Source organism: Rattus rattus, chromosome 5, assembly GCF_011064425.1.
Source record: "Rattus rattus isolate New Zealand chromosome 5, Rrattus_CSIRO_v1, whole genome shotgun sequence".
Taxonomy (NCBI): domain Eukaryota; kingdom Metazoa; phylum Chordata; class Mammalia; order Rodentia; family Muridae; genus Rattus; species Rattus rattus.
This window is the reverse complement of record NC_046158.1, coordinates 50,446,326-50,458,682: the sequence shown is the minus strand read 5'-3', so window position 1 is coordinate 50,458,682 and position 12,357 is coordinate 50,446,326. Positions and strand designations below refer to the sequence as shown.

At 40.7% G+C, this 12,357-nt stretch overlaps 1 protein-coding gene across 1 annotated transcript in view; it reads left to right on the top strand.

Annotated features, from left to right (window-relative positions):
* The window catches only part of Ola1 (Obg like ATPase 1), a 116,714-nt gene that overhangs the window by 101,113 nt on the left and 3,244 nt on the right, over positions 1 to 12,357 (top strand). Inside the window, exons 8-10 of the mRNA XM_032903490.1 lie at positions 8,769 to 8,909; positions 9,590 to 9,686; positions 11,700 to 11,822. Coding sequence (XP_032759381.1) covers positions 8,769 to 8,909; positions 9,590 to 9,686; positions 11,700 to 11,822 — 361 coding nt within the window. The remainder of the gene's footprint in view (positions 1 to 8,768; positions 8,910 to 9,589; positions 9,687 to 11,699; positions 11,823 to 12,357) is intronic.

Here is a 12,357-nt window from a genome sequence, read left to right as displayed (position 1 = left end):
TTGAATAGTGCTCATCATCATCATATCATCAGAGCCTGATATGGCTCACAGAGCCCGCACTGTCCATGAGTATTTGAGTATCCGTTGTGCGACAGGTAACTGTGCTTAGGAGTGCTCTGTGGAGGTGGCAGGCAGTACACAGAGACTCGAGTCTAATCTTGAGTGTTTCCTAGCCTTGCCTTATGGTACATGTCTGATCTCAGCTACGCAGGAAGCCAAGGCAGGAAAATCATTAAGTTCACGGACTGCCTGGGAAACTTAATAGGACTATATCTCAAAAAAAGAAGGGCTAATAATATAATATCTCAGTGGTAAATTGTGTGTTTATTTAGTGCAGTGAGACCTTTCATTTAATTCCTTTAGATGTGGGGCATCTAAAGCCAAATTTGATGGCATACACCTGTAGTCGCAGCACTTGGGAGGGGAGGATCACAAGTTTGATGTCAACCTGGGCTGCATAACAAGACCTTGACCCGCCCCTCAATTGTTTTTCTATAATGGGAGACAAGAAAAGGGGCAAAATGAGCAGTTTATAATATAGGTAGAATGGTGTGCTCTTATTCACATGGAAACTTGTTGAAAGGAGAAATATGTCTTTCTTTCTTTCTTTTTTTTTTTTTTTCTTTTTCTCAGAGCTGAGGACTAAACCCAGGGCCTTGCGCTTGCTAGGCAAGCATTCTACCACTGAGCTAAATCCCCAACCCCGAGAAATATGTCCTAAAGAATACATTAAAGTTACTCTACTTCAGAGTACTAGAGTCACTTAAGTGAGGGTAGTTCCTCAGGAAGCAGCAGTATCAGGGTGCTGCCTGGCACACAAGCACTGTCCTGATACATAGGAAGACCAAAGAGAGTTTGTACACTGAGAGGGTTGCCCTGATACATAGGAAGACCGAAGAGAGTTTGTACACTGAGAGGGTTGCCCTGATACATAGGAAGACCGAAGAGAGTTTGTATACTGAGAGGGTTGCTTCAGTGGTCTTGTGCTGTCAAGACCAAGCATCAAGCTGTCCCCTTCACATGATAGCTTCTACTGTACCTACGCGGTGAGATCCCAAATGGTGACCCCAGAGAACCACTCTTCTGTTTTCAAGAGCCTCGTGAATGTTTTGAAACCTTGTCCTGAAGCTCCCTGGTAGGCCTCCTCCCATCCACCCTCTGTGTGTGTGTGTGTGTGTGTGTGTGTGTGTGTGTGTGTGTGTGTGTGTACACTCAAATCAGCTTTGACTGGCTGGAGTTGACTTGAACTTACCCTGATATTTTCTGTCTGCTTACTGACTGCTGGGAACTTTGTAAAATGATGGGTAGGTGTGTGTGCCCACGTGTGCTTGTGTGCTGGTGTGTGCAGTGCCCTTGGAAGAGTGGCTTTGGATCCCCTGGAGCTGATGTTACAGAGTTGTGAGCCGTGTGGTGTGGATACCAGGAGCCAAACTCCAGTTCTCCGGAAGAACAGCAAGTCTCTTAACCACAAAACCATCTGTCAGCCCCAAAAACTTTTTTTAATGTAGCCTTTTTGCTAAACAAACTATTTTCAAACATTGGTTGTGAGGCCATGGCAGACTTTTCAAGTCTGTTGAGGGACGGCTGAACCCTGGAGTCACAATGAAGTCAGAGGGTTAGGGTAAGTGTATTCCAGTTTTTCTGCTGTGTTTTTATAGTTACCTGCTGATCCTGGCACCTTTCATTTATCTGACTGTTGTGATAGCCCTCCAATTGTTAGAGTCAAAGGCCTATTATCCTTGAAAAGGGAATCAAAGTAGACTTTTATTTGCTGCAAAATTAACACCCATTTCTCTAGACTTTGTTGATTTTCATTAACATGCATAACAAGCATGCACACATGAGGTCTTGGGAAACAGTTTGTAGCAATATTCCTTTTGTTTCACCAAACGAAATCACTTTGGCTGAAGTCTCACGTAATAGAATCTGAACCCAAAAGCTAATGTACTACAGATGTTGTTCCAGGTATTGAGGCTCAGAGGAGACGAAAGGCACATAACTGAGTCTTAACAGAGGACAGACTGTTAGCCATCCCTGTGTCTGAACGAGGTCATCATTTTCATTGTGAATCTGAAACTTGACATGCCATGGAACTCAGACAGAACATTTTTCTTAGACTTCTTGAAGAGCCAGTGACTCTTTCTGTTTTGGTTTTGAGCCCAGGAGATGTCAGCAGGAATTCACCTGTCAATTTCTGTGCCGTGTTGGGATGGCTCAAAGGTCTGGCTGCCTCGTCTGCTGCTCTGTGTCGTCTCATGCATTGGATTAAACGCATTTATTTTCAAATCCTACTGAAAATGTAGTTTGACGTGGATGTCATATTAGAATGCAGATTCTGCCTTCCCAACATGCCACTTAGGTGATAGAGTCACAAGTGCCATTGTTCCCCTTGCAGCCCCATAGAGTCAGGCTACAACATGGAAACTTCTGTGACAACATAAGACCCTCTTTAACAAGAGGATTTGAGTTTTCAGGCACTGTGTAGACTTATGTACTAGTCAAAACCAGAATTTACTTTCTTACTATTTCTTCTTTCTTTCTCCCTACCATTTTTTTAAAGACTTCCATTATTATTGTTATTATTATTGTTGTTATTATAATTTGTTTTTTCAATGCTAAGACTCAAACCCAAAGAGTTACGCATGCTAGACAAGCATTCTACCACAAACTTACATACTTTCCTTTGGAGATAGCTAGGCATTCACTCTGTTGCCCGGGTTGGCCCTGAACTCCTGCTTTAGCCTCCTAAGTACATTGAGTTACAGACCTGTGTCACCAGGCTCAGTTACAGACTTCCTTGGCAGTGTTCTTCAGAGATGCTTATCAAATAAAGTCATACTGTAGTAATTCTACTTAAGAAATTTTGGAGAAGCTGATGTCTGAAGCTCTGCAGCTAAGTCTTTAACTGTAAAAATCACATGTAATAAATACATGGCGTATTCCAAGTTTATACAGTGCTGGTACAAATCGGATTGCAGACCCAGTAATGGTTGCCATTGCTTTAAAAAATATTCCTTAGGAAACTAACTTTACCTTTCAATAATGGCCCTTATCTTTCTCTGGTTTTAGAACACCTGTAAAAGGCCTCTTTGCAGTGTTCTGTCTGAGAAATGGGAAGGACAGTCTTGTCTTGAAGGCCAAAGCCGCAGGGAGGAGCTCAGAAATGGCCTCAGCATTTGCCAGGTCAGCAGCCGCACAGAGCTGGCCAGGGCCCTGAGGGCACTGGCTGATGGGTGCTGAGTCACTGTGCCCTCCTGCCTAACAGCAGCATCTTCTGAGTATTGGCTGCCTGTGGTTCTTACCACAGTTACCTTATGTATAATAGGTCAGTTTTAAAATTAAATAAACGTTGATGTTGCCAAGTATAATAAGAAATTTGAGAAAGTTCCGGTGTTCACAAAGATGTCATAATTGGCAACCTAATTTGGCTAGGCTGAGCTCAAGTGTTTTTCAGAAAATACAATCTGAATTTGAAATGGGCTGGAGGTGGTTGAAAAGTTACAGGGATCTGAGTTCTAGAAAAGAACATAAAATCCATCCTAAAATATGCTAGAGAAGAATGTCTCCAGAATGTTTTAAGTTGCAAGAATTTGGCTCTATGGAAAATATCAAGTAACATGATTGAGATCATCCCGTTCCCTTTGTTTTAAGGAAAGTATTGTTTGTGAGTCCTTCCTTTGGACATATAAAAGAGTATATCTCAGTATTCCATTTTTGAATTGAATTTTTTTTTTTCTGGAGCTGGGGACCGAACCCAGGGCCTTGCACTTGCTAGGCAAGCCCTCTACCACTGAACTAAATCCCCAACCCCTTGAATTGAAATTTAAACCTCAAAGGTCTCTTAATTTTGACTTTAAGGATAGCTTGAGCCAGGTACAGTGGTACATGCCTCTAATCCCAGCTTGGGAGGCAAAGACCTCTTGTGACCAAGGCCAGCCTAGTCTAGGTAACAAGTTCCAGGACAGCCAAGACTATGTGACCAAGGCCAGCCTAGCCTAGGTAGCAAGTTCCAGGACAGCCAAGACTATGGTGGTTAGAGCACTGTGAAGTGAGTGTGTAGTGTAGAGTTCTCAGTTAGGAGTCTGAGCCCCACAGAGTGACACATGCTCACAACTCCAATACTCAGGAAGTTGAAGAGGGAGAATCTCAGGTTTAAGGCCAACCTGAACTAACTTTATCTACTTTCATCCTGTGTAAAATAAGGGGGAGTAGTGGTGTTTTGTTGGTTTTAGAGTGTGCAGAAGGACTTGAAGATGAAAACTGGGACTCTCTGGAAACCAACAGCAGAAAAAAAGCTCAGTGACAGTGGGCAGGCCTCACTGGAGCATCAGGCAGCTCATGTACAAAGCCGGAAGATGGGGGTGCCCTTTTATAGCCAGATGCTAGGAGGTAACCTCACCTTTTCCAGACAAGAGCTCAGTAACTTGACACTTGGCCTGCCCCCAGAGACTTTGCCCATAACCAAGTGCAGAAACACTAAGCTTTAAAATGAAAAGGCAGAGGGCTAGGGAGATAGTTGAGTGGTTAAAAGCAGTTGTTGTTGCAGAGGACCTGTGTTTAGTTCCCAGCACCCACATAATGGTTCACAACCATCAATAACTCCTCACTTCCAGAGGATCTAACACCTTCCGACTTTCACAGGCACCAAGCACACACATGGATACATACATACATACATACATACATACATACATACATACATACATACATACATACGGCAAAACACTCGTATACCTAACAAAATGAAATAAACCTTTAAAAAAAAAAAACCCTGATTCGAGCCTGGTACTTCTAGAGGTCTTTTCTTTGAAAGATTTATTTATTTACATTATGTATATGAGTGCTCTGTCTTCGTGCACACTAGAAAAGGGCATCAGATTCGTTACAGATGGCTGTGAGCCACCGTGTGGTTGCTGGGAATTGAACTCAGAACCTCTGGAAGATCAGCCAGTGCTTTTAAACCTGAGCTGTCTCTCCAGCCAGAGGGATCTTCTCTTAAAAGAATCAAAACTACTATACTGTAGATGCCTCTCACCCCAGGGACCAACCGCCAGATTCCCTTAGAACATGACTGCAGGAAGTAAATAAGAATTTGAAGAATTTTTTATGGTGAAAGGAACAATTAATTTAGTGAACGACATTTCCCCCACCCCAAAATTCAAACTGATAATGTAGCTCAGTGCGTATCTGCTTAACTGCACAAGGACCCTGGGTTCAGTGCCCAGCACCACCAACTATTAAAAAGAGTAAAACTAATATCTAGGAAAAGATGTTCAAACAGTGTAAAGTAAGTAACCAAGGGAGAAAATTCAAATTTTGGAATCTGGAGTTTCAGCATGGAAATAAGATTAAAATTAAGGGAGGTGAATTTTAGACACTTTTAGGACGTAGTGCTAATTTAGTTCTGGAAAGTTTACTCTGCTTAGACTCTGACGAGTGGCAAGACCCGTCCCTGTCCACTTACTATGTGGTGGCCGCCAGGGGACAGTGCCTGTAACTGCAGCATTTCCCTTCTCTGTCGAGACACTGAAGAAGTCCAGCCATCCGGCTCCGTATCAGGGAGCTTGGACCCCTTGCGGTAGTCTGCACATGTAGACTGATCGCACAAGTGCTAGGACAGCTTTTGCAGTTGACCTCTGAGAGCCTTCTCTTCTCTCCCCACCATCACACCATTTGACACTCTGACAGTCTCAAGGTCACAGCTTAGGCCACCAGCAACTGGACGCCTTTCTTGAGACACCTTAGTGTTTAGGCACGGGGGAAATGGGCTTGAGTGCCGACAACTGAGCTCAACTTTGAATTTCCTGGGTCCATCAGGTGCCAATAGCACGCATTTTCTAGACGGCTGGCTATAGTTTGGGGCATAGATTATAGCAAGAGAATAGACATTTCTTTCTGCAGAAGATCCCTACGGGGTTCAAACTTGTGATCTTCGCCTCATTATGACACCTTTGAAACCATCAGGTCTAATAGGCATGTTATATGTATTTCATCTATAATCTTAAATTAAGTTTAATTTTTTAATTACCCAAGGCTTATTTCAAATATGCAATTAAAAATCACTTTGGGACATTTCTCACTTTTGTTTGACAGTGAAAGTCACAAAAGTAAAGCAGGCAGCCAAAGAACCGAAGTCACTTTTCATCTTCCCTGTGTTGTCTGTGACAGTGAAAGTCACAAAAGTGAAGCTGGCAGGACAAGAGCGAACTCACTTTACGGAGAGTGTGACGGTAGCTTTTTCTTCAGTGAGACTGTAGCAGGTCTGATGTCAGTCACTTTAGAGACCTTTAGACCTCAGTGCTCATTTACTGCTAAAACGTGCCCGCTCTGCTTCTGCATTATGAAGATCATCTGTCAACACTTTGAGATCCCCTTTGTTATTAAGCGTGTGATGCTCGACACTGTCAGGTTTTTTGCCAATTATAGTTAAGGTACAATGGTGTATTCACCAGATCAAAGTCTTACATTGGCGGTAGAGGAATGGTTTGTAAGTCTTTATTCATCTGAATTGTACAATAGAACACCTGAGGAATGCAAATAATCCCTCGGAGGGCTCTGCAGGAAAGGCTGTGGAAATGACAGGTAAAGCCATTGTTATTCTGAACGGATGTTCTAGCCAGAGTAATTATTTCCTCTCCTGTTTCCTAACAGCTTTAGCTTCATTGGTTATGTTGACCACACTTAGGAGGCAGATGCATGGCCCTGTTCATTATCCTAGCACATGGGTTTGTTCCAGTCCCTTTCAGTGGAACTATATTTGCTGTGCTTTTTAAAATGACATATTTGACTCTAACTTGTATAATAAAATAAAAGCCATTAATGATAATATTTTAACATAGAGATTTGAATATTTTGTCTATAAAATAACTTAAAATGCGATGATATTGTTATAGGCAAAATCCCTATTTAAGCCCCGTTTTGCTTTACTATATCCTTCATAATTTCCATAAGAAAGTGCCACGTTTTATTCATAATTTAAGGCCGTACACTTTATTCCAAAATAAACCTTAGGGGTTAGTATACTTTTAGGATATAAATAAAAAGATCCAAAATTATGATTTAAGTCACTAACAACGTATTGAATATGTGACTCCCTTTTCATGATAAGCATGTACAAATGTGGGGATATCTGTTTCTTTTTCTATCTTGAATCCTGTACAGCTGGTCATGGTCTTTTCTTTTTCTTTCTTTGTTTTTTTGGGTTTTTTGTTTTGTTTTGTTTTGTTTTTTTCTTAATGTTTTTTCAGGACAGGGTCTCTCTATGTAGCCCTGGCTGTCCAGGAACTCACTCTGTAGACCAAGCTGGCCTCAACCACAGTGATCTGCCTGCCTCTGGTCCCAAGTGTGCTGGGATCAAGATGTGTGGCGCCATCATTGGGCTATGTTCTTGACTTTCTGATAGCTGTTTGAATTCCTGCCATTTTGTTTGATATTTGAGTTTTGATGAATTTGGTTCTAATTTTTCCTTTTACCTTTAAACATAGCTTGTAACATTGATGATTTAACAGATTTCTCCTGCAGCATTTTGCTATAATGCCTATTAAACTTTAGTCAAAATACCAGTGAGCTGACCCAGTAGGTAAAAGTGATTATTGACAAGCCTGACGACCTGAGTTCGGTTCCTAGAGCCCACGTGGTGGAGGGAGAGTCCTGACTCCTTCAGGTTGTCCTCTGACCTCCATGGCACATGGGTGCACAAATAAAGTAAATGTAAGACCCGGCATTCTGATAGGATGATGTAAGACCCCGGTTATTTATGTTACTGTCCAGATCTGTAACCAGACCTAGATAAAACCATACGAGTCACAGAAGGATATGCTGTGTTGTCTGACATGATGCAGATGCTGCCTGTGTGTTGTCTGCATCATTTCCCTAGTTTCTTCACAGTATAATATGTACTATTATTACTTCCAGTTCTATAATGAGGAAACAGGCTTAGAAATGGGTACCTACCCAGGAATAAGGGACTCTGAGTAGAGCCTTTTAATTATATTTGCTACATTTCTTTCACTTAAATTCTAACTACTGCTTTTCCAGAATCCTCACTTTAGAAGAGGGGAACGACGCAGAACCTTTCTAGGCAACATCTAGTATGTTCCCCAGTGGATTTACCTTTCCGTAACTTTTGTGATTAACGGAACTTATTTCCTCTGCATTTCTATTCATGATCCTATAATAATTTGAACTTATAAGAACAGCATGTACCCAATTGACTGTATTTATAAATCTGGAAGAATTGCATTTGCGTTGTTGTTGTTGTTGTTGTTGTTGTTGTTGTTGTTGTTGTTACTGCTAATGTGAGTAGAAGCCTCCCTTGAAACCTATGGCAACTGTTGGTTCTGTTCTTTCAGGAAGGAGCTAGCCCAGTCAGTAGATGACTGGATGGGACACAGTATGTGTGTTTGAGAGATGCTTCAGAAATTAGTTGACATGTCTAAGGGTGATTCCTGTATAAGCAACCTTGTGAGCTCTCTTTTCTAAAACTTACTTGTAAAGGACATGAGCATTATAAAATAGTACTACTCAGAGGTGACACAGTTCCTATAGGTAATATGCTAAAATAAAACTAGACTGTGATAGAACATTCCAGCGTGTACCTGAAGAAACTGCTGCCTGCTAACGCCTTGACCTTGTAAAGCTATACACACAAAGATGGCGTCCTAAAGCCGTGCGGTTCTCATGAATATGTATGTGCTGCGTGATGGTAATGAATGTGGCACAGTCATGCATGCACTACAAGATAATGCTGTGCCCTTTTTTGTCTACAGGTTGATAAAAATTAAAGAGTGGGTGGACAAGTCTGACCCAGGCGCCTTGGTCATTCCTTTTAGTGGGGCCTTGGAACTCAAGTTGCAAGAATTGAGTGCTGAGGAGAGACAGAAGTATCTGGAAGCGAACATGACACAAAGGTTAATTAGCATTCATTTTCCCTACACTTTATTATCAACTATTTCCTTGCAGTAATTTAATTGCTTGCGCTGATAGAATAATAAATGACAGAGTAATTACCATTATAAAGAGGAATCTTCTCCTTTCTTTACCATGAGACAGAGTGAAAAGATTTATTTTAAATTAAGTTTTTAACTGTCATCTGTCATCTCCGTACAGTGTTTTAATTATAACATAGGTATTAGTTATGTATATTTTTGAGGAGGGATGATCGCCAAAACTCTTTCGTCATGTTGAGTGGGGGAGGGGAAAGGGTGAATCACTTGCCATAATTTTTTTCTGAGTAACAATAATATATTGTTAGAAGATTGGGTTTCAATCAAATAATTTTGCTTTCATCGCTCAAGTTCTGGAAATAATTAATATTGGATGAAAATAGTCATAGGCTAGGAAGATATGAATTTTTTTTTTAGTAGTAAACAGTTCAAATGCTTCAGGCTAATACAATTAAAACCAATTGTAGAAGGGGTATTTTAAGAAATAGCCCCTGCGTCTGACCTCTTCAAGCTGCTGTGAGAGATGAATGGTCATTTACTAATGTCTTTACCATTATCTGCTTGAGATGAATAATTTTAGTTCTGGATGGATCCCAGGCAGAGTCAACTTAAATGTTGAGTGAATTTGTTTCATTTTATTTCAGTGCTCTGCCAAAGATCATTAAGGCTGGATTTGCAGCACTCCAACTAGAATACTTTTTCACTGCAGGCCCAGATGAAGTGCGTGCGTGGACCATCAGGGTAAGAGTCATACTTATTCATCAGCTACACCCGTTCCACACTATTGAATTCAGATTGATATCACTGACTTTGAAGTTTGTCATGGTGGCGGTTAGCTAGTCATTACAGATGAGGTTTTGTCCAGGATAACTTTAATTATTTGTGAGCTGCTGAACAGTGAAAGTGGAGCGGCATTGATTGAGGTAGGTAACAATTGATTCTGCCTATTACATAGTCTGAATTTCTTCATCCTGTAGAACCTGCCTACCCCCCTCCTGTGGTCAGAGATAAGACACACCAGTATTGTGCTTGCTTAATCTGTGTGACTGGGTCTGTCTGCGGGGAAATTGATGTTGCTTTTCATTCTGTGTTCGCGAAGTTTGTTTGGGTTGCGGGTGGCTCTTTCCTCCCTTGCTTTGCTCGGATTACATTTTCAGCAATAAAAGCGATGTGACATCATTATGCTCTTCATAGACACACACTTGGGTTCAAAAAGCTCAACTCGACGTGTAATACTTCTTTCTTTCTATTGAATTCATAGAAGTGATGTTTATTTTTACTGTTACATGGTCAACCTCAAGGCTGTGACATATTTTAAACATTAAGTGTATACTGAATGTGATTAGGGAGAATAACTAGTTTATTCCTAGAAGACAATAGGCTGAAATATAATGGTTTGCTTTTTAATGTAAATATATTATGGTAATATAGTAGTTCCTATTGAAAAATACTTTGAAATAGATGTAGTCCTAAATTGTGATTACAGAATATTAAAGGTCAGAACGTTTAGACTCAGCGTCACCGTGAGTCTGGTCCTGTGCTGTTTGAAATGCATGTTTGTGCTGACGCAGTGCTGTCCGTCCTGACTTGTGTTCTCAGTGCTGTGTTACGTTTATTTTTATTTAGTGTCAACAGAAGGAACATGGAGGTAGTCAGCACAGTTACATACGCCTTGTGAACCCGAGACTCCCTTCCCGTTTATCTGCCCCTTTTGTAAGAATAGAAATGTTTCATTGTCTTCTAACACGGGCCTTTTATGTAAACTTTAAAAATGATGTTAAAGCAAATCCCAGTCAGTAAACAAATTGCCAGTGTTTATTGTTACTGTATATTTTAAAGATGTATCTGAAAGTCTTTAAAACTTCAGACTGACGTGTGTGAAGCAGGAACGAGCACCCGCTGGGTTGCACTGTGAAAGCTGGTTTGTCTTAAGACTGATTGTTAGCGCCACGACTCCGTGTGTAAGACACTCAGTCAGGTGAGCATCAGGGAGTAGCCACATTGACCCGATACATCTTTTATTGTAAAAACTGTGCTGTGTGCTGTCAGGGCCCTCATCACTTTGACATGCTTTATTAAGCAGCATGTAGGTCGGTCACCATTATTTCTCAGAATTCTTTCTGTGCTGGTGTGTGTCTGCAATGTATGTTCCTCTGATTTTACATATGGGGTAATTACAAGACAATTTCTCTTTCCATCTTGACTTGATTTCCTTCAGGATTGTTAGAGGCGAGCAGTATTATGCAAAATGGTTTTTTAAAATGTTAACATTTATTATTTCAAAATTATTTGCTTACTATAGCTTTTCTGATTTGCTAGAAATGTCTAAAAATGTCCTTTATATATCTTTTTTTTATGTTTAGATGAGCTGAATTTTTGAGGGCTTTTTATCTTTTTTAAGCCTTTGATAATTCAACTTGAAAGTTACTTTAAAGTCTATTTTTTTTCCACTGTGAAGAATAGAAAATCGAAGTGAAACCCACACCAAACCAGACCACTGCATCTAAATCAATAAAACCGTAGATGACTGTTAGGAAAAACAAAGCTGTGAGCTGTGCCTCTTTAACACCTGCTGCTCTGCCTGTGCCCTGTCCGCTCGCTGCACAGGCCGTGCTCTCTGGTGAACATGCGTAGGGGACTTCCTAACTCCCATTAAACCAAGTTTGTGAGCCAACTGCAGGTCAGAGAACTGAAGCTCGGTGCTTACAGTCAGTCATTTTAAATGCAATTCGTTTTCTCTGGTCCTTTCCAAAGAAAGGAACGAAGGCTCCTCAGGCTGCGGGAAAGATTCACACCGATTTTGAAAAGGGATTCATTATGGCAGAAGTAATGAAGTACGACGACTTTAAAGACGAGGGCTCTGAGAATGCAGTCAAGGTAAGGAATGATTTTTTTTTTTTTACTTGCAAATTTTATAATTTTAGCACTCACCTGAGGATGCGCATGGCAGACGATAGCTTTCTTTAATCTGCACGCCGTTAGACTGTTAGGACCTACATTGTTCGCTGATTAGAGCTGTCCGTGTCGTGTGCTCTCAGGTCAGGTTTAAATAGCTGTATGGAGGGTTTTTAATTTGGGGTTTTTTTTCCTCTACCTAGAAATAAAAATAAAACCTTTGGTCACATAAATACAAAGAATTCGTTGACTAGTAGCTAATGAGAAAGTGATAGTAACCCATTTGCATATCTGAATTAGAGATCACAGTGTGGTTAAGTCCAAGAACAGGCAATGGTGTCTACTTAGACAGACTTGCTGATGCCCAAACTTTATGGCTTTCCTTGTTTTAAGATCTTTAGAAATTTGATTTGCTTTTTCAACACTAGAGGGCAGGTCCAAAATTGTGCTTTCTTTTAGCTAATAACTGTAACTTGATTTGCAGACACTCATAATGAAGCATTGTTAAATATGAGTA